The sequence below is a fragment of the Mauremys reevesii genome, linkage group 2, assembly GCF_016161935.1.
Source record: "Mauremys reevesii isolate NIE-2019 linkage group 2, ASM1616193v1, whole genome shotgun sequence".
In the NCBI taxonomy this organism is placed as follows: Eukaryota; Metazoa; Chordata; order Testudines; family Geoemydidae; genus Mauremys; species Mauremys reevesii.
This window is the reverse complement of record NC_052624.1, coordinates 65,202,150-65,224,234: the sequence shown is the minus strand read 5'-3', so window position 1 is coordinate 65,224,234 and position 22,085 is coordinate 65,202,150. Positions and strand designations below refer to the sequence as shown.

General features: G+C 44.1%; 2 protein-coding genes across 9 annotated transcripts in view; one reads left to right on the top strand and one right to left on the bottom strand.

The window, feature by feature from the left end:
- SCRN1 (secernin 1) overlaps positions 1 to 12,065 on the top strand; it is a 57,822-nt gene extending 45,757 nt beyond the window's left edge. The window contains exons 7-10 of one of the 4 annotated variants that reach the window (XR_005595052.1): positions 1,610 to 1,790; positions 7,060 to 7,219; positions 7,546 to 10,232; positions 10,805 to 12,065. Coding sequence is in view for 1 of the 4 variants with exons in the window: in XM_039527347.1 (XP_039383281.1) it covers positions 1,610 to 1,790; positions 7,060 to 7,218 (340 nt within the window). In the remaining 3 variants the exon portion in view is untranslated. Of the gene's footprint in view, positions 1 to 1,609; positions 1,791 to 7,059; positions 7,220 to 7,545 lie in introns of all 4 variants that reach the window. The other 3 variants (XR_005595051.1, XR_005595050.1, XM_039527347.1) reach the window with 3 other exon arrangements.
- Positions 12,066 to 14,083: 2,018 nt separating this feature from the next.
- Positions 14,084 to 22,085, bottom strand: part of WIPF3 (WAS/WASL interacting protein family member 3) — a 57,081-nt gene continuing 49,079 nt past the window's right edge. For 4 of the 5 annotated variants that reach the window (XM_039526967.1, XM_039526966.1, XM_039526965.1 and 1 more), the window contains exons 5-8: positions 21,334 to 22,074; positions 19,341 to 19,496; positions 18,256 to 18,357; positions 17,113 to 17,276 (exon numbers count right to left, since the gene is read on the bottom strand). In XM_039526967.1, the coding sequence (XP_039382901.1) occupies positions 17,236 to 17,276; positions 18,256 to 18,357; positions 19,341 to 19,496; positions 21,334 to 22,074 (1,040 nt within the window). In that variant the 3' untranslated portion in view covers positions 17,113 to 17,235. Of the gene's footprint in view, positions 15,444 to 17,112; positions 17,277 to 18,255; positions 18,358 to 19,340; positions 19,497 to 21,333; positions 22,075 to 22,085 lie in introns of those variants that run through there. The other variant, XR_005594945.1, reaches the window with a different exon arrangement.

The window sequence follows — 22,085 nt, the reverse complement described above, 5'->3', positions numbered from 1 at the left end:
GCTTTTCTTCTTATCCACGCTCCCCATTATTGTCCCGGGCCCCAATAGGAAACCCCAACAAAATGAACGTATGCAAAATGTTAGTCTCAGTGCAATTCATTCGGCAAGCATCCTCCTCACAAAACCCCCAACATAAGGCACTGGGCAGGTGGGGTGGTCTATCATCTTGTCTAATTGGTACTCTCATTGGCAGTTTCTGCAAATGCTAATGATTCAGTGGGCTTGTTTCTGCAGATGCCAATGATTCAGTGGGCTTGGAGACTGAACTGTCTCCCTTAGCAGTGGTCATTGTGGTTTAAGACTGAGCTGAATTGTTGGGACAGTGTGCGCTGCTCCTGCTTCTGCTGTTCTGAGAGCATTTCCATCTCCATGGCAGTCAGTCAATCAGGGACAATAGGTGCAACTAGAATACAAATAAAGAATAACAGCCCATCTCTGTACGCTACTGTCACTTCTGCTTTACATGCCTTCTCTTAAAAAAAATCTGTAATAAAAGACGTCTTGCCCCAGTCTGTTCGGGTCAGAACCTTTTGATGGCAGGGCTTCTCAAGAGTGATGGGTAGAGCAGCAGTGATAGACTTCAGTTTCCTGCTCTGTCATTAGTTTTCAATCTTCTTTTCAAAAGTCTCTCACCTTTTGGCATTCTCCTTCACACTGGCTGTTGGGCATTGCCTTAAAAAACAGTCGTGTGACATGCAGTTTATTAAATAAAGTATTTTCTCTTGTGTTCCTAACCAAGAGGTTAGATCTAGATTTTTAGGTATGAAATTCCCTTAGGTTAGGGACAGGTTTCAAATGTATTTTGAGCTCCCATTTAATTCCAGATTGAAATGCTTTTTTTGATGAAAAATATTACAGTATTTTCTGTGTAACCATTTCCTTGTCCTCTCCTTGACTTCCCAGTTCGGACACTGATGGTCAATGCCAAATCTTCAGAGATACTTAGTAGGTCATGTAATAACTGGCCAAAAATCTTCCTCTAGCCCTCATAAGTAGTGGCTTTAAATATATCCACCTTCAGTTTGTTTCAGCAAAGAAATTCTGAACAGAGTGCAGGACTTAAGATGTATATTGTGTGAAGAGCTTTATTGACGTATAAATTGCTGCTATGTAAATGTAGGAAGTTTTAGGTTGGGAGACTGGTTCTGAGCCAGTTAATTTCTTTGAAAACTATAAGCACAGCTCCCACAGACTACTTAAAGTGTGGGATGAGAGAATATGAAGGAAAAAAGAAAGCAAGAGAGTAGTATGGGGGTAAACATTGGGATTTAAAGATGATGAAAACATTTACCCTCTTCTCCCTCCCCCCCACAAAAAAATCAGAGGAAGGAAGCGCAATGCTGTAATTTACAGAAATGGGGAAACTGACATGGTGGGGGGGAAGAGAGGTTAATATGTATGTAGAACCCAGTGTTTTTGAAAGCAAATGGATTTTTTTTGTGGCATGTGTTCCTATATTAGAAGAGGTTATTTTTGTGCCATATCTGACCCCATCCCACCACAATAATATAGATATGTACATGCAATACTGTTCAATGAATCTCTGTTAGCAAAGTAGCCTGGGTGATATACAGAACGTCCCTGTGAATAAGGTTCTTATCTCTTTCAGATCCATATTTAAACCTTTCATCTTCGTTGATGATGTCAAACTGGTACCAAAAGTTCAATCGCCTTTTCTTGGTGATGACGATCCTGTAAAAAAGAAACCTCGGTTCCAGGAGAGGCCTGACCGGAGACACGAACTGTACAAGGCACATGAGCAGGCCCGATCTGTCACTGAGAATGATCAGGTAAATTACCACTAGATGTTGGCTGAGTTCATTATTCTGACTCTCAGTTTATAGAATTTTAAGACTATAAAAGTTGTCTGCTTCTGTATAGGGCTCATTCATGATGGGTTGTTTTTTTTTTTTAAGTGCTGCATTATTGAACACTATCAAAGTTTAGAGAATGTGTACAAAAAACTGACAGGTTGCCCAAGTTGCCCCTTAAAAAGAATCAAAAGGAAACTTACAAGAGCCTGCAAAACTCTCATAAAATCCCTCAAACTTTCAAAGGCTATCACTGTACATATGTGACATGCGGGGCACAATCCAGACCAGTGAGGGGGCTGTGTCACCTCTGCCTTGCAACCTTGTGTACCTTACAATGCCTTGCTGATGTAGCTCCCACCTGGGCCGCTCACAAAGAGCCTTCCATCCAGCATTCAAGCCACACCGTGACTGTCTGTGTGTAACTGCAGCCTGCCAACTATATCCTGGCTCTCACCAGCCTGAGTGATACTGCAGGGTGACCACAACACATTCCCAATCCTAGATCTTTCCCCCAGAAATGTATGTCCTGTACTGCTCAGCCCTGTTCTGGACAGTTTAAATATATTAGGTCCATTGTTCCTATAGGGAAATAACTTGCCAGTTTATTACCTTAAAGAGTTACCCAGACACTTCAACTTAATCACGCTGAATTAGATAAAACAGTAAAACAAGTTTATTAACTACAAAGAGATATTAAGTGAGTATAAATAATGAGGCATAAAAGTCAGAAATGGTTACAAGAAAAATAAAGACAAAACGCTTACTAGTTTCTACTTAAGAAACTAACTCTGTTGCAAAGCAAACTTTCTTGCTACATGCTTCCAGCAGATTACTTACCAAACTCTCAGGTCAGGACCCATCCCCCAGAGTCCAATGGTTGTTTCTTTTTGTCTTTTCAAGTGCGGAGAATGAGGTGGGCAGAGAGGGAGGGAGTCTCGTGGGGTGTTTGTCCCTCCTTTTTATAGTTTCAGCCCCCCTCTTGAAAAACATTTCTAGCTGAAACCCAGAGGCAGAGTCTATGAGAGAGGATATTCCCTGCTGGGTTATTTTCATATCTTTGGTCTTCCTCTGTGTTCCCTCCTTGCTTGATGACTCTGTTTATTGCTTAAATGCACATTAAGGCAAGCACACATTCCTTCATACAGGGTATGGCTACACTTGCAGCCGTACAGCGCTGCCGTGGGAGCGCTCCGAAGTGCAAGTGTGGTCGCAGCGCCAGCGCTGGGAGAGAGCTCTCCCAGCGCTGCAGGTACTCCACCTCCCCGTGGGGATTAGCTTACAGTGCTCCGCGCTCCCAGCGCTGGGGCACTGTTTACACTGGCGCTTTGCAGCGCTGTAACTTGCTGTGCTATGGGGTGTGTTTTTTCACACCCCTGAGCGAGAAAGTTGCAGCGCTGTAAAGCGCCAGTGTAGCCAAGGCCTAAGTCAAGTCTGTCCTATTGCCTGGGCAGAGTTGTGGGGTTTGAAACATGTGTTAATAACATCATACAGGAGAATCTTATTGCTTCATGTACAATGTTGGCACACATCTTATCGGGACAATACTGACCAGCAAATTGAGTTTCCAAATGACACCTTACAAGGCATACCTTGTACAAAGATTATTAAGTAGTGTGTCAGCTGTGAATACAGGGGTATATTTGGCACAAGACAGAGTTATTTTGAATGGTGTTATTGGTTATTGAGATGTGTTATAAAACTTGTCACATTATAATAGGATTGTGGCAGGAATATCACGGGTTGAAATGTATCCTTTAGTCATGAGATGCTGGTGTATGGAATGATTCATAATGTATAACTTTTTGTTAAAGGGACATTCAAGAGATGACATCTTATGCAATTCCTGTTTCAGCAATCATGTGTGTGTTCACACATTTGTTAGTGTGAATTTTACAAACTCAGGAAGCGCCGTGGGCCGAGGGATGTGCTGGCTGCAGCTTCCCACCACCCCCATTGGCCTGGGATGGCGAACTGCAGCCAGTGGGAGCCGTGGTCCACCGAACCTGCCAATGTGGCACATAAACAAACTGGCCTGGCCTGCCAGGGTGCTTACCCTGGCGAACTGTGTGCCAGAGGCTGCTGACCCCTTGTCTGTATCCACTCTAGTTGGGAATGTATCTAGAATTGATTGGTGTGTTTGAGGCTCATGAAGTCTGTCAGCAGAAAGCACTGTGTATCCCACACCAGATGGTGCTGGAACATGAGTGGTAAACATCACATGTATAACTACATCTTATCCTCGATGGTGTGACCCCCTTTGGGCTACAGGTTGAGCAGCATTGGTCCCCTCAGCATTTGTGTAGTCTGAGATGTCCGCTCTTGTAAAGGTCGTGAAAGAAGATTTCCCTTGAGAAGAAAGTGACTTTAAACCAAGCAAGTCACAAAAGGACCGCTCTACAGATGGTCAAAATTGTTGGAAGGAAATGCCTTTCTCACCGCACCGCAAAAAGAGGGCAGAACAAAAAAGTGGGTCGCTATCATCAGCACAGCTCCAATTATTAAAATCCACACTGGCTAGCACTATAGAGCACGTCAGCATCTCCTCCCCATTGTCCAAGGCTCCCTCCTTGGTCTTCACTCTTCCCCCACAAAATCTTTGGAGTATACTCAGTCCTGTGTGGGGATGGGTCTGATGCTCTCTTGCAAGACCGCCAACTGCCTCCTCTCCCTCTTGCTATGCTGCACTGATGCACAAGGAAATGAAGAGTAGGAGCTGGCAGAGAATGAGAACAAATGTTGTACAGGGGGTACTAGTAAAGGCACTGTCCTCAGCAGAAAGCAAGAGAAGCCTGGGTCTCCTGCTGACAGCCCCATTCAGACTCCTAGTGGTGGAATTTAAGAAGGAGAATTTAACTGCAAACCCTCCAGTGAGATAAAAGGGAATCCGATTGCTCGAGGGAGCTTACAGAAGAGTTCTGCAGCCGCAGACAATAATCAGCACCAGTGTTCTAAGGATTCAAACATTGGTCTGTTGAATGAAATCCAGGGGTGGCCAACCTGTGGCTCCAGAGCCACATGCGGCTCTTCAGAAGTTAATATGCGGCTCCTTGTATAGGCACCGACTCCAGGGCTGGAGCTACAGGCGCCAACTTTCCAATGTGCTCGGGGGGTGCTCACTGCTCAACCCCTGGCTCTGCCACAGGCTCTGCCCCCTCTCCACTCCTTCCCACACCCTCCCCTGAGCCTGCTGTGCCCTCACTTCTCTCCACCCCCCAGCCTCCTGCATGCCACGAAACAGCTGATTGGGGAGGGCTGCCAGTGGGTGGGCGGCGCTGGAAGTGGGGGACGGGGAAATCTGATGAGGGGGCTGCTGATGTATTACTGTGGCTCTTTGGCAATGTACATTGGTAAATTCTGGCTCCTTCTCAGGCTCAGATTGGCCACCCCTGAATTAAATCAATAATCTGCCATTTTGGCAAACTATGTACAGTAGGTTGATGACTCCTCCCTCCCATTTCATCATCAGCACAACCAGGTAAATACAATGGCTCCACCAAATGCCATACATCATGAAAAACCATCCTACTTATTATATCTTCTCCTAGTGCATTTCATCCGTTAAGGGAATGAAACAAGATCTAGTTCATTTTTTTTCTGCAAAATTCATTAGACACACACCTTCTGATTCTTGAGCTAATAAAGGAAAAGACTGTTCATAGTGTGTTCTTCAGAAGAAAGGACTATCGAAAACCCTCTTTTAACACAATGACACCCTAAAACTAACCCCATCCCACCCCAGTTCTGTACCTTTAAATTATGGTATTTTCTCTCTGAAAAGTTTAGTTTTTCTTTACACAAAGGCCTAAGCCCAAAAAGCAAACAGACCAGCCTATTCCTGTTTAAAACTTTCTGGCCTCAACCTGTTAGTTTTCTGCTGTCAGCTGTAGAGTCACATAGACCCACAATCAGAAAAGCCTGGCAGACCTATGGTGGTGATGGAAGTACCTGCTACATAAGATGACTTGAAATCTTCTTCAGTAAATATAGATGGTAAACTTGACAAGTTTTACTTACCATGTTTAAAATTTTAATAAATGGCAATCGTGGATTTGGAAAATTAATCTGAGGCCAACTTTCAAATCATGGAAAATAAATAGGAAAGTCTGGCTGAGTCAGCACACTCTGTTTGAAAAGTATTCAATATTCTCATGTGAAATTTTAGAACACCCTTAAGAGCAAATATAAAATTAATCCGGGCCCATGATGCTGAAACTTTGGATTCTTGATACTCTGAAGCTTAGCATAAGTGACTATATCCTTTTGGGGAAGACCTGTAGAGCACCAATAAGAGAATCTGCAAAAGCCACATCCACCCTTACTGCTAAAAATGTTCCTTCTTAGAGTGAGAATCTTGTTTGCAGCTTCCAGAATAAGTGAAATAGTCTACAAAGACAGAAATGGCATTTTCTTTTCAAGGAGTCAGTTCCAGACCACACAGCAGTCCTGCTACTTAATGCAACCATTCACAGAGACTGAAGTAGAAAGTGCACTCTTATGCTAAAAACTAGCTAAAGCAATATATTTTCTGGAGAGGACTTTCTACACAGAAATTGTTGAAAAGCAGCAGCCTAGTAAGCCTTGTAGTGTCTGATAGAGACAAAGCCCCTATTCCGGGTTGGAATCTTCTCTGTAATTTAGAGACGTAACATTTCATCTGTCTTTCACGTTGATGCTGTTTGACTATACAGAGGTTAAAAGATAAAAGGGCAAACTCATTGATTTTAATCCCGTGACTAAACCTAGAGTAAAGAGGGTGACGTTCTGAGGGATACTGTTCTACATTCTGTTCTCTGTACCAGTGCCTGTTTTTGAAAAATCCTTCCAGGAACTCCTGCATGTCTTGCAGTACTTTTGTTGTTAATGAATTTCCAGACTTGAGATGAATCATAGAAACTCCTTTTTTTTCCTCATAGTTATACAAGTTTTATCCCCCACTCTCAAGCTATGCACAATCTTTAAAGTTCTTATTTCTTTGAATTTACTACTCGCTATTTTACTAGAGTTTCTTGATTACTAGTCTCTATTGTTTGTTCTGCATGTTAAATGATAGACTGTTTTCATTTTTGCTTAGGGTTCTACCACACTAATACTGAAGAAAAAAAATCAGTATTGTGGGGGGAGGAGGGGTTGGAGGAATGGGATGTTTTCAAATAGTGTGTAGGTGCCCCCACAGCAGAGAGGAGTAGTAAAAAGTCACTTGAATTTGTTTAATGGGTACTTTAACTTGGCTGTTTCTTGCCTTTAGGATAAAGGTCAGAAGCTGATGAGGATTATGTTAGACCTTGAAAGACAAGGCTTAGAAGCTATGGAGGACATCCTCACCAGTACAGAGGTTCTGCATCCTGATGAAGTAGTAGACCTTTTCTATGACTGTGTCGATACAGAAATTAAGTTCTTCAAGTGAAGTAAGCAGATGTTTTAATACTTTGATTTAGAAACTGCTAAGTTGTCAGAAAAGCAACTCCTCTGCATATGTATAGATAAGATGTATAAATGCAAGACTTAGTCTGATTCTGATGGTGCTGGTATAACTTCCGTGGTGTTACTCCTGGTTTACATCACTTTAAATGATTGTAGAATCAGGCCTCCATTATCTTTATGTCCCTTTTGATACCTCTCTGAATGGATTGTCTCAAAAGTCTTTTTCCTTTATGTAATGTTATAGCTTCTCTTAGTTTTCCATTTGATTGTTGCTGTATGTGGATTTTAAACCACTGTTATCTCATTTCAGCCACAGTGGACACCGTTAGCCTTTTCACAAGAAGACTCTATAGTTCTTCGAGCCTTGAAAGTCTCCAGTCCACATAGCTGAATTTGCAGGAGGAAAACAAACAAAAAGGCTTCTGTCTTTCTAGAAAAATGTTCCTCAGTAGCTATATCGAGTTAACAAAATTGCTTTCCTTTGTCCAATCATGTGGTGGTCCTGTTCTATGTGTAGTGAAAGGAGAGAGTCACCAATTGGTCCGTGTGTGCATGCCAGCTAATGTAGTGCAGAATGTTTCATTGTTTGGGCAACAAACAACTAAAACAAGGAATAACTTCATTCCAGTGTAATTTCCATATAATCTTTTAAAGCAAACAAATGTTTTTGTTTTATTTCCCCCTGTATAGCTCAGGCGAGGTAGCAAAGCTCAAATGCTTAGAATGTCACCAGGTACATGTATGCTTACCACTTCACACTGGAAATGACAGCGGTTTTAAAAACAAAAACAGCAGCCCCTGACAGTCTGAATTAGAGCAAAAGCCTGAGTCTGAGCTTGCTTGTGTAACTCGGTTGGCTGCAATGGAGCCACTCTGACTTATGCCAGAACATGAGCAGAATTATGCCCCCGGGGCTCAGTGCTGCCCTCACCTATTCAGACATTGGAAAAACAACGATTGCACTTGTGATGCCTGATAGGGTTTTTTTTCTTTCTTTTCCTAAGAGTCATAGTACTGTGTATTGCAGGCAGAATCAAACTGAGTGCCTAGTAGATTATATAATCAGATGACTTCAAGGCAGCATTGGTAGACACATCAGTGCAGTGACAACTCAGTCAGAACACTTTTTTTTGTTAGACTAGAGGCTGGGCATTGAAAATAAAATTAGGGACAGTAGTCTGGCTGTGGGACTATATTGCCATCTGAAAGACAATTCTGTGAGATCTCCAAATGGTATATGCTGTTTACAGCCAGAGGAAATCTCCAATTATTTAGTACAAGAAAAAGGAAGTGACTGTGACTGAGCTGTTGCTTACTCCATGCAAGGCACAAATTCACAGTGAAGCGATTATCTGAATGTTACTCCTTTACAACCTGCAGAGAGGAGGATACAAATGGTTTATTTGCAGTTTTTCATCAGCACACCATTTCACCCTCTAGATTCATATTTGGATTCATGTGACTCCAGTGATTATCTACTTTTCGTGTGCTCTTGCCCTAACTCCTTTATTTTAAGAAGTTAATCTAGTGCACAGGGTGAGCACTGATCAAGGGAACCTTCTTAACTCATGACACAAGGGACAATATTAGAGCTGGGTGGGGGACAAGGTGTTAATTCCCACCCACTGAAAAATTGCAGCAGCATGAACAAAATTTTTTTCTTTTGGAGGGAGGTTGATGATTGAGAAGAGAAGCCCCCGCTGAAGAACTGTTTCTCAGAAGGGGAGCATCAGTTCACCACTCTTTTGACACAGATAGTGTGTTTGGGGCTGCACCCAATCCCTACAAAATATGTAGCTCTCAGCTGCTTGGAATCAGAGTCAAACATCTTACAAACACAGTTTAAGGAAGTTTTTACTAATGCTTCATCTGCCACTTCCAGCTATAAATCCATTCAGCAGGCACTTAAGTCTATATTTATGCTGTGGCTACACAAACCATATACAGCCATAAAATTATCCCTTTCCGTTTACTTGCTTTCTATTAAAGTCCTGTTGTGGCTTTATCAGATCGCCTCAAACAACAGTATCACTCCAGGAAAAAACCCAAACCACTAAGGAATCCTTGTGGCACCTTAGAGACTAACAAATTTATTTGGGCATAAGCTTTCATGGGCTAGAACCCACTTCATCAGATGCATGAAGTGAAAAATACAGGAGCAGGTATAAATACCTAAATAAATAAATCCAGGCTACTGTAGAATACAATTTCAAAAAGATCTGCCAGTGAAATACATCTGGGCTCAAACTGATTTTCTGATGGTTATTGTTCTTCCCCTTTAATTCTCTTTGTATCCCCTTTTGGGTTTTTTGTGTCTGTTTTTTGAATTCACCTCCCTTCTTTCATAAGTACTATAATTCCAGCTTGCTTGAAATGGAAACAGGACAAAGGTGATCAACACCTTTCTAGGAGCCCGACACCCCATGCCCTTGACTTTGCAGGTAACACTGAACATGTCTCTTAAACAGTGTAGCTGCCACTCCAAGTGTAAGACAGTGGCCACTATACAAAGTATCCAGGTAATCTCAGTAACTGTTCAGAGGTGAGCCACTGTCTACTATGACATTTTACAGTGCATGAGATGCACTATAAAATATGATTTATATAGCTGTTTCTGTAATTCTCTTAATATGTGTGATACAGCAGGGCCAGGGAGCCATGCGAGAGGGGAGATATATAAATCCTAACCAAATTAAGGCGTGGTTCCATGTAGACTAGGGAAGGTTACTTCAGGTTAATTGGAACACCTGTAGTCAATTAAGGCCCTGTGAGGCATCTAATAAAACCTCCCTGCTTCAGGCAGAGGGTGGTGTGAGGCAGGCGAGAGGATTGGAGTTTGGAGGTGTGTTACTGAGACTTGAAAGACCAGAGAACGCGAGGAAGGGAGCTGTGTCAAGGACAAGAAACCTGCAGGGGTTGAGAGGGGCTGGGGCTTAGAGTGAGGAGCAAATCCAGACCACTTCCTTCCTCTACCACCTTCCCAGGCCACTAGCAGGGGTAAGGGATGGTGTCCTAGTCTTACCTCTTCTCCCCCTCCCCCATGAAAAGTATGGGACCCACCATACCACTATTGGCCATTTTGCCACAGCTGCTGTACATTGGATCATCAGCAATTTAAAACAGCCAAAGCAATATTGTGCACATTCAAAAAACTGCATCCATAATTTAAAAGGTGCCAAAGAGGCCAGTGTTCAGCAGACTATATAATACAAACACATGTGCTCCCAAAGCAAGGTAAATGTAATGTAAACATAGCCAAGTAACAACAGATTGGAGTTTAAAGTTTGCTTGTCAGATTCTGAAATGAAAGATGAAAAGAACTTTCTTTGGCACACACTGTCCCAAAAATGTTACACTGTGAATGAGAGTGTCAACCATTTCATATAGTCCAAGAGATTCTAAAACTACACCCAAACCATGGAATATCTGCAACTGGATAGACAGGCTTGTGCATTAGGGAAATACAGGCAAGCAGTGATTATTGTGCCTTTTGCGCCAATGTGTTGGAGTCTCTTACATGTAAATGACTAATTTGATGTGTATAATCATGTTCTATTTTGCCTAGGCAGTGTTGTGATAAATTAACATAAGTATATGCTCTTGGAAATATCAGAGTATATACCGATTCACTGAAGAAGAGCTGGTCCACTTATGTGAAACAAGTAAGTAAAATGTCTCAAAGACCCTTGTGGTCAACTTTTTTTAAAACAAGTTGATCCTCCATGTTGCCTCTGTAAGTGCACTCTGTGTACTGCAGCCATGGTTAAAAAGGGAAAAATCAAATTCCCCACAGTGGATATTGTACTCGGCTCCTCTCTAGTTGTAAGACAGGAGTTCTGCTTAGAAGGGAGAAGTCTTCTGCTCTAAAAGCACACAACTGTGATGAAAATGCTCGTGTTCTCATTCTTGCACATTAAGGTTCTGATCCTGCAACTTACCTCCTGAATCTTCTTGACTTCAGTGGGGCTTGATGTGGTTCAGGGATGCTCCTGCATGAAGTCACTTGCAGAATTGGTGCCTCCAAGGCTTTATCCCACAGCCTGTGGCATAAAATCACAGCGCCTGGGGCAACAGACTTTGGGCTTGTGCTCCAGTGCTAAAGACACCTGTGTAGATATTGCAGCACAAGATGGAGCTTAGGCTCTGAAACCCACCCCCCAACCCTGGACTTCAGAGTCTGAGCCTGAACATCTACATAGCTATTTATAGTAGTGTAGTGCAAGCCTGAGTCTGTCAACCCAGGCTCAGAGACTCCTGGGTGCAGGCTGCCGTTTGTTGTGTAGATGTACCCTGATTGTCCACAACTCAAATAAGCTCTTGTACTAAACCTGCCCTGAATGATGTTGACAAGCATTACGTGAAACACAGTCTGTTATAAATTAAAATACCTGTGCTGACTTGCTCAGTTCTAAAGATGTGTTTAATGCTTACAGGATAAAGACACTAAACTTCAAAGCCAGTGGAGTCGGTGGCACAGAGGCATCATTTCACATTCACTCTGAATTCTGGCTTAGCTATGTTGAGCCAAAGGGGGCAGGGAGTAAAGATGTCTACTTTAAATAAAGTGCACTGTTTTGTATTGTTCGCTGCAGCTAGTGCCCAGCATCTCATGCAGCTATTTTCACACATCAGCCCTGTTGCCTGTCTGGGGGGGGGGAGGGGGGGTGTCAAGATGTAGGCCTTCAGACTGAATCAAGACACTGCAAAGCTTGTTTGGCTAAATTGCTTGTGGGAACTAATATGTATAGGTTTGCAATCATCCTGTGGGAATTATGTATCTGTTGGGAACTGCTGATTGGCAAAATAAATAAATTCATTTCAGCACCATGAGCCAGGTACTAAGTATTTTGTACAAAAAATTTCACTCTGCAAGTCCTTTTGAGCCAGGCCATTGCCTTCATGCATATAGTGCATAAAAAAGGGGCGGGGCTGAGGTTGAGACCCTCTCTTGTGTGTACTATCACAACATGCACTTGTTCCATAATACTGGAGAAAGCAATACACTCTAAATCAATAGCTGAAGAGGGTTAGTTGAGTCAGTGCCTTACTGACTGGGCAGAAGCATCAAGGACTCGTCATGGATGCTGAACCATCAAACTGTAGGAGTAGTGAAAAGACCTTGGTTTTGTTGGAGGGAGGAGGGGGAACCCCTAGGTGTTTGTATCATCTTCCATGTTTTTAAATTTCTGTGGGCACATTCATGTATGTACACCAGCACAACAATGTAATGCAGCATAGTATTGTTCAGTACATGGAGGTCAAAGTTGCCTGCTACCTCAGCCTCTGGTAGTCAACAGCCACTTTCTTTACACATCTGAACACATGGACAGCATGGAAAAGTCAGCCAGCACCATGCATTGTATAAAAATGTAGTTGGATGAAGTTCTGGGTACAGAGGAATTTTAAATAGTTGAGGCTAGATTCACAAAAGGATTTAAGTACTTAAACCCAGATTTAAGGATCCTGCAAGTCACAAAATGCCTGCTGTGTTGGTGCTGTGAAAAGTGATACTTGCATGTTTAAGATCATCGCTTTTCACAGCCTCCCAGAGAGCTAGTAAGTCTGCTGTGAAAAGTGATACTTGCTGAGAAAAGTGATATTAACCAATCCATGCAAGCCCCAGGACCCAGCCCTGAATGGGGGAGATCAAAGTGGGAGGCAGCAGGGGCCAGAGATGGTGGGATGGATGCAGGATATGGGAGGCAGCAGGGTCCAGGGGTGGGGTTGATGAGCCCTACTGCTGCATGGCCAGAGCTGGGGGTTGGTGTCTGCTGCCATGTGGCCAGGGCCAGGGCTCAGTGCCCATGCCAGAGCCAGGGACAGGAACTGTGTGGCCAGAGCCAGAGATTAGAGCCTGCTACTGCACAGCCAGAGCTGTGGGTCAGCAACCCGGGCCTCTGTCTACTGCCGCATGGCCAGAACCTGGAGTTAATGCCTGCCACTGTGTAGCTGGAGCCAGTGCTGGCTGCTGAGCGGCCAGGGGTCAGCCCCAGTTCCCAGGACCAGAGCTGTCTGTTAGCACCTGCTGCCATGTGGCTGGGGCAGGGGATCAGCACCATGGCCATGCGGCCAGAGCCACGGGTCTGCACCTGAAGCCCTGCAGTCGGAGCCTGCTGCTGCACAGCTTGGGCCTGGGCCAGTGCCCACCACTGTGTGGCCAGAACCAGAGCCAGTGCCCACCCCCGCACAGCCAGAACTGGGGGCCAGAGACAAACCCTGCAGCCAGACCCGGAGGCTGGTGCCTAAAGCCCTGTGGTTAGAACCTGGTGCTGTGCAGCTGGGGGTCAGTGTCTAGGGCCAGCATCTGCCACTGCATGGCCAGAGCCCAAGACAGGAGTCGGGGGTCAGTACCTGCCGGAACTAGGGGCTGAAGCCCTGCAGCTGAAGGCCAGGGCTGTGTGGCTGGAGCTGCTGGAGCCTGCCACCCAAAACCCCTTCTCCCAAGGTGGGTCAAGAACTCACCTTGCTCCTGCAGCATTGTGCCCCACCTGTCTCAAGAGGTAGAGCAGGGAAGCGCATCCAGGAGCAACAGGGAGGGTGGGGAAGGAGCCAATGCTTTGTCATCTCTACCCTCCTGGGCATATCACCACCTAGGAGGTTGTGGCCGCACAAAAAGCCCCTGGCCACATTTGAGAAACACTGACCTAGGGTGCTGGTTTTTGTGACTCCTGTTCATTGAAGTGCCTCTCTTTCCACAGTCATTATATAGGGAGCCCAGGCACCTGATCTAGGCCCTTAAAGCTGAGGCATGGTTTGGAGAAGTACCACCACTCACTCACCTTAGTGAAACAGTATTAAGCCATCTCCATTTAATGCACATAAGCTAAAGTACAAAGGAGGAACTAATCTACCAAGAGACACTTTATTAAATATATTTTTTTAAATCTTTATAAAATATTTGTTACACAGTATTACAGGTTCCAGTACAGATGAGAATAGGCAAGAAGTCATACTCCACGTTTGCTTTTAATGCACAATGACTATAATACTGTAGCAGAATACTATTCCTGAATAGCCTCGTATTAGACCTTCTGTAAGAAAAGTTGCAATGCCCATGTTGACGCCTACCTAAATTTGACTTTTATTACATTTTATATGCTCAAACACAGTTAACTATTGTAATTACAATACTGGTGACAGCATTTATTTTTCAATATGTCACACACACAGGCAAACTATTTATTAAGGGATCAGTACAGGCAAGAAAAAAAGCCAGGAGGGGGTTACGTTTCAGAAGCCCTATGGTGCTGCTGCATTCTACAGCTGGCAAAGCTGTTCTTCCAGGAGATAATTCAGTGGCTTCAGAACCTCCCTCTGTACCTCCTCTGTCCAATCAGACTCAGGGCCAGATTCACTGCTGTGGTCTGCGGCTCCACCAATGCAAAATAGCTCTCAAACTGCCAGAGTTCACTGATGAATCTGGTCCCAAGCCCTTCACAGGGGTAGTATATTAAGCATATGTAGGTAACTGCAGCCCACTTATCCATCCGTGAATGATTCCACACAGTTACCTTCTTTTTGTTGACCAGTCAGGCGCCATGTGAACAACTTCCCCACCCCCAACTGTCCACAGCTGAGTTGCTAGGATCTTATTTACCTGATGTCCTTAAAGTCCAGCTAGTTGCAAGGGCATGACCACTTCTGCCTTCCTTAGTATTTACGTGGTGGTGACAAGGCTACTAGCTAACTTTGCAGAGAAAGGCACTATCCAGAGATAGACAGCAAAAGGGCAGAACTATAGCCCTAAACTGGATTTAACATACCTGCTATATTTGCAAGTTGGGATGCTGCAGAGTTTATGCAAATAAGGCTTTAATTTCATATGCATATTTGAATAGTCATAACTCCATCAGTCTTCCCCAGCCCCCACCATCAAATCTAGCCATTCTCCTAAAACCTACCCTGCTCTGGCTCCACATTTGAGTTTCCTCCCTTGGAGATCACTACCACCTCTGCTAACCTAGGGAGGGGCCCAGGTTCTCTGTACTGAGAAGTGGAAGCCAGAATCTTGATCCTTTTCTAACCAACCGGGGAGAGTTTCCTACCTCCCTCCTCCTCCGATCTGCGGCCTGCTGCTCCCCCTCCTGGCTACTGCTTGCAGAATCAGTTCTGTTCAGCTCCCCTGGAAAGAGGAGGATTAATGAGGAGGTGCCTGCCAGAGTGCAGAACTTCTGGAATGATTTCAGGCACCCCCATACTCCTGGACTCCTGAAAAACAAGAGATTAAGGCCACTTTGTGGAAACTCAGGACCAGGGTCCTGAAATTGAGAGTCTCCAAGGGAAACAACACATGTGAATCAAAAGACTGATTGACGCACCCTTAGCCTGGCCATTTTAATTGTATAACTTTAAGCCGATCAGAGACAAGTCAACCTATGGGTGCACCTGCAAGGAAAAGTCTGATTTCCGGTGAGGTAATTAAGGTAACCTGCATTAGCTCCATCCTGTCAGCCACGGCAACTGGCAGAAGGGGGAGGAGAGTTTTTGGTGCCTGTGGCAAACTGAGGTACAGTATCTTGCGAATCAATCTGCAGTTCCAGACTGCAGCCCTTCATGGCTCGCATTTAGTATTTGGGTGAAAAGAGCTGCATGGAGCACAGGGCTGGCTCCAGACCCAAGCGCGCGCTTGGGGCGGCATTTTGCCGGGAGGGCGGCAGGCGGCTCCGGTGGACCTCCCGCAGGCATGCCTGCGGAGGGTCCACTGGTCCCGCGGCTCGGGTGGACCTCCCGCAGACGTGCCTGCGGAGGGTCCGCTGGTCCCGCGGCTCGGGTGGAGCATCGGGGCAGCGGAATTCCTAGAGCTGCCCCTGATGGAGCATATAAATAAAGGAGGACTTCTGGCAATTGTTTCCAGAGCCGTTCAAAAGAGATTGGTGAGAATGAACAATACCAGTTGTCTTCTTTCTAGTATTTAGCTATTGAAAGCTTCTTTAGCTAATTGGAGAGGGGTAATGTGCGGGTGGGGAGAGAGGGAATAACAATGTCTAGAAAGCCTGTCAAACAAGTGGCAGGTGGGCTCCTGGCGAGCAGCAACAATAAGCAATATTTAAAGAGAAAATCTATACTGTACAAAAGGGTCACATTTTAGAGACATGATGGTCCAGCTATGCCCTTAAACAAACACTCATTGGCAAATGCATTCATCCCAGTTTTGCTTTCTGACCTCAGGAGAAGCACTTTGGAAAAGCTTTGCCCTATCTGCCAATGCATGGCAATGCTGTTAGGCAATCCAGCCCAGGCAGTCATGTTCTAGCTCATTCCCTTCTGACGGGCACACCCACTAGCAAATCTGAGATAGAATAGCGTACTGTGTGCAGTGGTGTCCGCAGACCCTTTCTCCTGCCTATAGATATGTTTGACCAATAAATCCCTGCAATTATGGACCCCTATGTGGTGGTAATGAAGGAGAGGCCATTTTGCAGCAGTGTGGTGGGTAGGTAGGAAACAGGTAGCAAAGTAACTTACAATGAGATTATAGAGTCATGCCAATAACCATACAATATATAGTATCTTATTTTCAGATAGCTAATTGAAAACTCCTGTAAATATAATTAGAGCTCTCAGGGGGGAATACTAAAAATATTTAAAAGGTGACAAAGAAAAATATTGGAGTGTATTTAATGCATGGAATACTGTTTGAGATGATATCTCTTGATGATGATTTGAATGAGAATTACATAGTGAACACTACTAAATAATTTAAATCTCATGGTGCTTGGTTTTAAAAATTCCTGAAGTAAAGTATCCAACAATTATTTAAAAGCCTGTGCCAGCGCTCTCCTCTATTGCCATATGATGGTTAGGCTAGTTCAGAGAATGCATAATTAAAGTATTTCTTTTCCAGTTTTAAAAATATCAAATCAGGTCCGACACTGCATCATTTGATTGTTAAAATATAATCTCTACTCATTTAACAAAACCTCCTCTGTTTCATACATTATCTTGTTATCTTCACTCCTCCTGTGTAGTACTGCACCAGAGGTCCGTTAGAGGGATCTTCTCATCTCACATGTGTTCTTAGTGGAGGATTTTTAGGGGTATCTGTAAGATACATAGGATACCATCTATTACAGGATGTCTATTGTTTCTGTATATGCTTACAGTACTTATGGCCCTGCATAAAAACTTCTCCTTCCTTAGAGGTTTTTTAAGATCAGGCTTGACAAAGCCCTGGCTGGGATGATTTAATTGGGGATTGGTCCTGATTTGAGCAGGGGTTGGACTACCTCCTGAGGTCCCTTCCAATCCTGATATTCTATGGGAACAGTCTAAGAAAAGTAGTGTGAGGATGAAAATTTGGGGGGTAGGGAGTTGTCTAGCATAATACAGAACACATGGGATCTATACAAATAGTACCCTGTATGGTTAGAATAGGAATTTGTGTGATTTTATTCATCTATTTATAAATGCCTATTTTCAAAGCTGGGTGGGTGACATGCTCCCCAAACACAGTGATATGATTTTCAAAGGCTGAGCATCTGTATCTCCCAGTGTATTGGTGCTTCTGAGAATCTGACATTCTTATTAGGTGCCAAAATGCAGAGTTAGGATGCAACTTTAAGCACTCAGGTTTGAAAACTTGGAACTGTCTTTTATATTCGTATATAGCGATTACAGGTTCAGTATTAAACCACAATTCATTTCTGATGTCACCAGTTTATGAACACATTAAGGCTGGGTCAAGACCATGCTAAGTCTGCTTATGTAACATTATTTTTAACGTTAAGAGCTTCCTACTTTAAGAATGTAATGAATACAATGAAACTGGTGGCATGTCAGCCATGCTACTGTTTGGGCTTTTTCTAGAAACACTGTATAATGAAAGATGATTCATTACTGTTATAATAAATCCCAAAGATTCAATAATCATGGTATACTTTCAGTGTATCCTAGCAACTCAATCATGATTTCACACTAAATTGTTGCCCAGTGTTTGTTTGTATTCACATCAACATTTTTAACAATGTTGGAAAAACAGCATTAATCCTGCCATGCGTGTACAAGATTCTTCTACACCTACCTCTAGATTCCTTGCTGGGATAAATTCTCTGAAATGGCTTGAATTCATCAGGAGGGGGGAATTCTTCCACAGAATGGAAAGTAAACTTAGACTCAAAGTCATCTAGAGAATTAAAAAAAAAAAAAAAAGTCTATCAGGAAAATAAACTCTGGCCACTCTTAACAAAGCTGGATTATCACTGGAAGAAAACTGCTGACCCAGTAAACTATTATAGTTGAAGTGCCTGACTGATACCCCAGTGACGTTTACAGTGGTTCATACTGTGGAAAAACTCCATCTTAAGTGGAATTATCTGGTTAATCACCCCTTTTTCATTCACAACTGCACCATTCCAATACTAATCATATAACATGCCTGTGGCAACCACAGCAATTTTTTACAATGATGTTAGGACCAGGGCTGTCCCTAGGGGAGCGCAGGGCCTGGGGCAGAAATGATGAATCTGTCACTTCCGGGACAAACTCATCATGTCCAGGACCGACCACACTGGCCAATCGCACCAGCCCGTGGGGCCCCCCAAAGTGCGGGGCCTGGAGCAGTCGCCCCAATTCACCCTACCCAAGGGATGGCTCTGGTTAGGACAGTATTTGATGTAGTCTCACCTGGCTTTAGAGTAACGAACCAGCTAGAAACAAAGAAAACAAACTGCCAACTCACCAAACCACAAAAAACGTGTCCCTGGGAACCTCTGTCCTATAGAATTTAATGGGGATAGAACCACTAGGGTTCTGTAGATATTACTCTAAAACCCAATATAATTTAATAGAAAGTTATTACTTCTGTATAGCATTTTGCACTGTCCTGTAGAAGTTTACAACAGGTGTTTACTTTTCTATTCTATCAGACAGTCCAAAAACCTAATGAAAAGTTATAACTTTATTGTTGTATAAGGCTCTTCTACAGAGGAACACTACAGAGCGTATCTCAAGATCTCTCTGCTTTTTCACAGTAGACTTCGTGCACACTGGACTTTCACAGTTACTGTAAGATTTGTGAGATGGGGTTTTGGTACTATGTATACTTATCAGGCTTTTGTGTTGAAATCTTTCAAGTACAGCAAAGAAGATTAATTTAGAAAATATTACCAATGATGTGCATGTTTCCATTTCTGTGCTGTGGATAGGGCTCATGTGCAGCTGGCCACGATGAAACTTGGGTATATGGACACTTGCTCGTAAGCTCAGTTGATGGTGATCTTGCTGGAGGCAGCGGAGGCGGAATTAACTTCCCAGTGTTGCTTACTTAAAAAGAAGCAGACCACACATAAAGATACAGTAATGGATGAATGAGTTCTTAAGACATTCCTTTGAAAAATGAACTGATTGGACTTTAGACCTAAGACAATGTTTCGTTCAAAGCCAAATGGCACCATGGCAGTAGGTTATTTTATAGCTGCCACATTCCAAGCGTTACTGCTGTAGTGATTCTATCTATTCTATACTCATCACTATCTCTGAATACCTGACCCATTATATTTAAAAGACGTTTCCCTTAGCTTTAAAAAAATATAGTCAATTACTTGTTCTCTCTACCCATTGCTGCCAATACGTAAGGTTCAGCCCAACCCTTTAGCTGGTTTTTATTATGGAGAGCTGCCTGTTTCTCAATATCACAAACCCAATTTCCTATTTTTTCCAACTGGCACTTCTGGTCTAGAAGTAGCTGGATTTCCAGATGCTGTCTGCCCCTCTCCACCTGTATCCTCTCTAGGTCTGCCTGTAGATCTGTCCCCGATCCCTGTTGCAATGATGCATTTGGTCTGGATGGAGCATGGAGGCTGTTTCTATCAACCTCATCCCTGCTTCTCTCCAAGGAGTTGGCTCTAAGATTTTTCCTGCTTGCTGGACTCTGTCAGTGGGCTGGATTTTCTTTGTGAACCTGACCCATCACTCCTCTTCCTCATCAGAATATAGCAAGTTCATTAGCTTTGCCTTTGTCTACTCTTCAGTGTTGAGTTGCCTTTCTCTACATAGTTCAACTAGCTGTCTTCTCTTCAGTTGTTCATGACTCATTTTCCTCTTTCTTTTCACTGTTCCTTTCCCATAAAGACTATGCGACTTTTCTCTGTGCTTTGCCCTTCTATGCTTCTTTGACTGCTGTTGGCACTTACAGAAATTCACACGGTCATAGATCTCACACACACTGCCACCCTATATGTCACAGTTTCAGGGTAACTGCTCTTGTATTCCCCCTCCATGATCCACAAAGGGCACCTACTTTAGGGTTCCGGTTCTCTGCTGTTACCTCTCTAGAGCAGAAACCTGCCTCTCACTCTGCTGACCAGGGATTTTAAGGCTGCACAGCTCCCTGCTTTACACTGGGTTATCTTCAGCAAGCCAGACTGCTAAAAAAGGCCAGTGCCTGTGCTTTGCTTTCTGTCATAGGGTCATGACCAGAGTATTTTCCACTGTTATAAGCAATCACATTTATTCTTAAGGTAAAAGCATTACAGAGAAAACATTAAAATAATAAAAGAACTTACATGCATGCTAAAAAGTCTACCACAGATCACTCCAAACTAGGGCTCTGGTAGGTTTTATTCTTTTGAAACCTACAACTAGGTTTTCCCCATGGTTACAAGCTCATCTATCTTATATCGAGCCCAGTCTGGGCAGATCAGCCTTTTTTTTTTTTTTTTTTTAAATACAGCTCAGGCCCTTTGATCTTGGCCTTCTGTAACAGGTAGTCAGCAGACAATAAGCTACGCCCTCTCCCTAAGGGCGTAGCTTCAAAAAGCTGGGCTTTTGCATAACTGGAATTTGAATTAATCTCTCCCTAGGGATTCCCCAGGAAATCCACTTAATACTTATTGTCCCAAACTTGGTTCCAACCTGCTGCACTGCTCATTTCTCAGGAAGAGAAAACCAAGCATGGGCTAGTTTTCTCGGCAGTGTGGCAGACAGACCCACAGCAGGAGCAACTGCTCTCACTGGGAACTCAGTGATCTATGCTCCCAAGTTCAGAGATCCTCTCCTGCGGCTCCAGACGTCCTGTCTTCTCCTGCCACTGTAGCTCCCAGACTAGGGCTGTATTTTTCTGTAGCCTTGTGTAGTTTGAAAACTCATTTTCAAAACTTACCTGCACCTCTGCCTTGTCTCTTTTTCTGCACTGCTGAAGCTGGCTGAGAGAAGGGTGGGGCAGGAGGAAGAGGCATGGACTGAATACCAGGTTTTTGGAAGAGCAAGTGTGGAGATTTGGGGGGCAGTGCGGGTGGAATGTCTTGGCTGTTCACAGCGCTGTTAAAGGTAGGGGAGGGTGGCAATGGCAAGGATCCCCTGGGTGAAGAAGTAGGAGGCAGTGGTGGTGGAGGCGGGGGAGGAGTTGGAGGTGGATAATCCCTCAAATCAGGGTGCAGGGGAGAAGTACTAGGAAAGTCAGTAGTTCTGACTGTCAATCCACAAGGTGGTGCCAGGGGCAGGGGAGGAGGCGGCATGTACAAAGCTGTTGCTTGAACCTTGGCAGGCTTGTCACTCTGAGGAGGAGGAGGAGGAGGAGGTGGTGGTGGTGGAGGAGGAGGTGGTGGAGCCACCAAATTCGGGGGTGACACTTTTGCAGGTTTTTCCAGAGGAGAGGGAAGAGGTGGAGGAGGTGGGAAAACAAGGGAAGGTTTGCTGGAAACTGGTGGAGGTGGGGGAGGGGCAGGCATGCAGGGCCGAGCTGGTCCTGCTCGCGGCCCACTGGGGAGCTCCAATGGGTGTGCTGCTCTTGGACAATCAGGCAGACTTGAAACATGACTGCTTGCTTTGGCATTGCCATTCAATGGGGCTGGAGACTTTGGAGGAGGCACTCGTACTCCAGGCAGCTGCCCAGCCTTGCCAGCTGAAAAACAA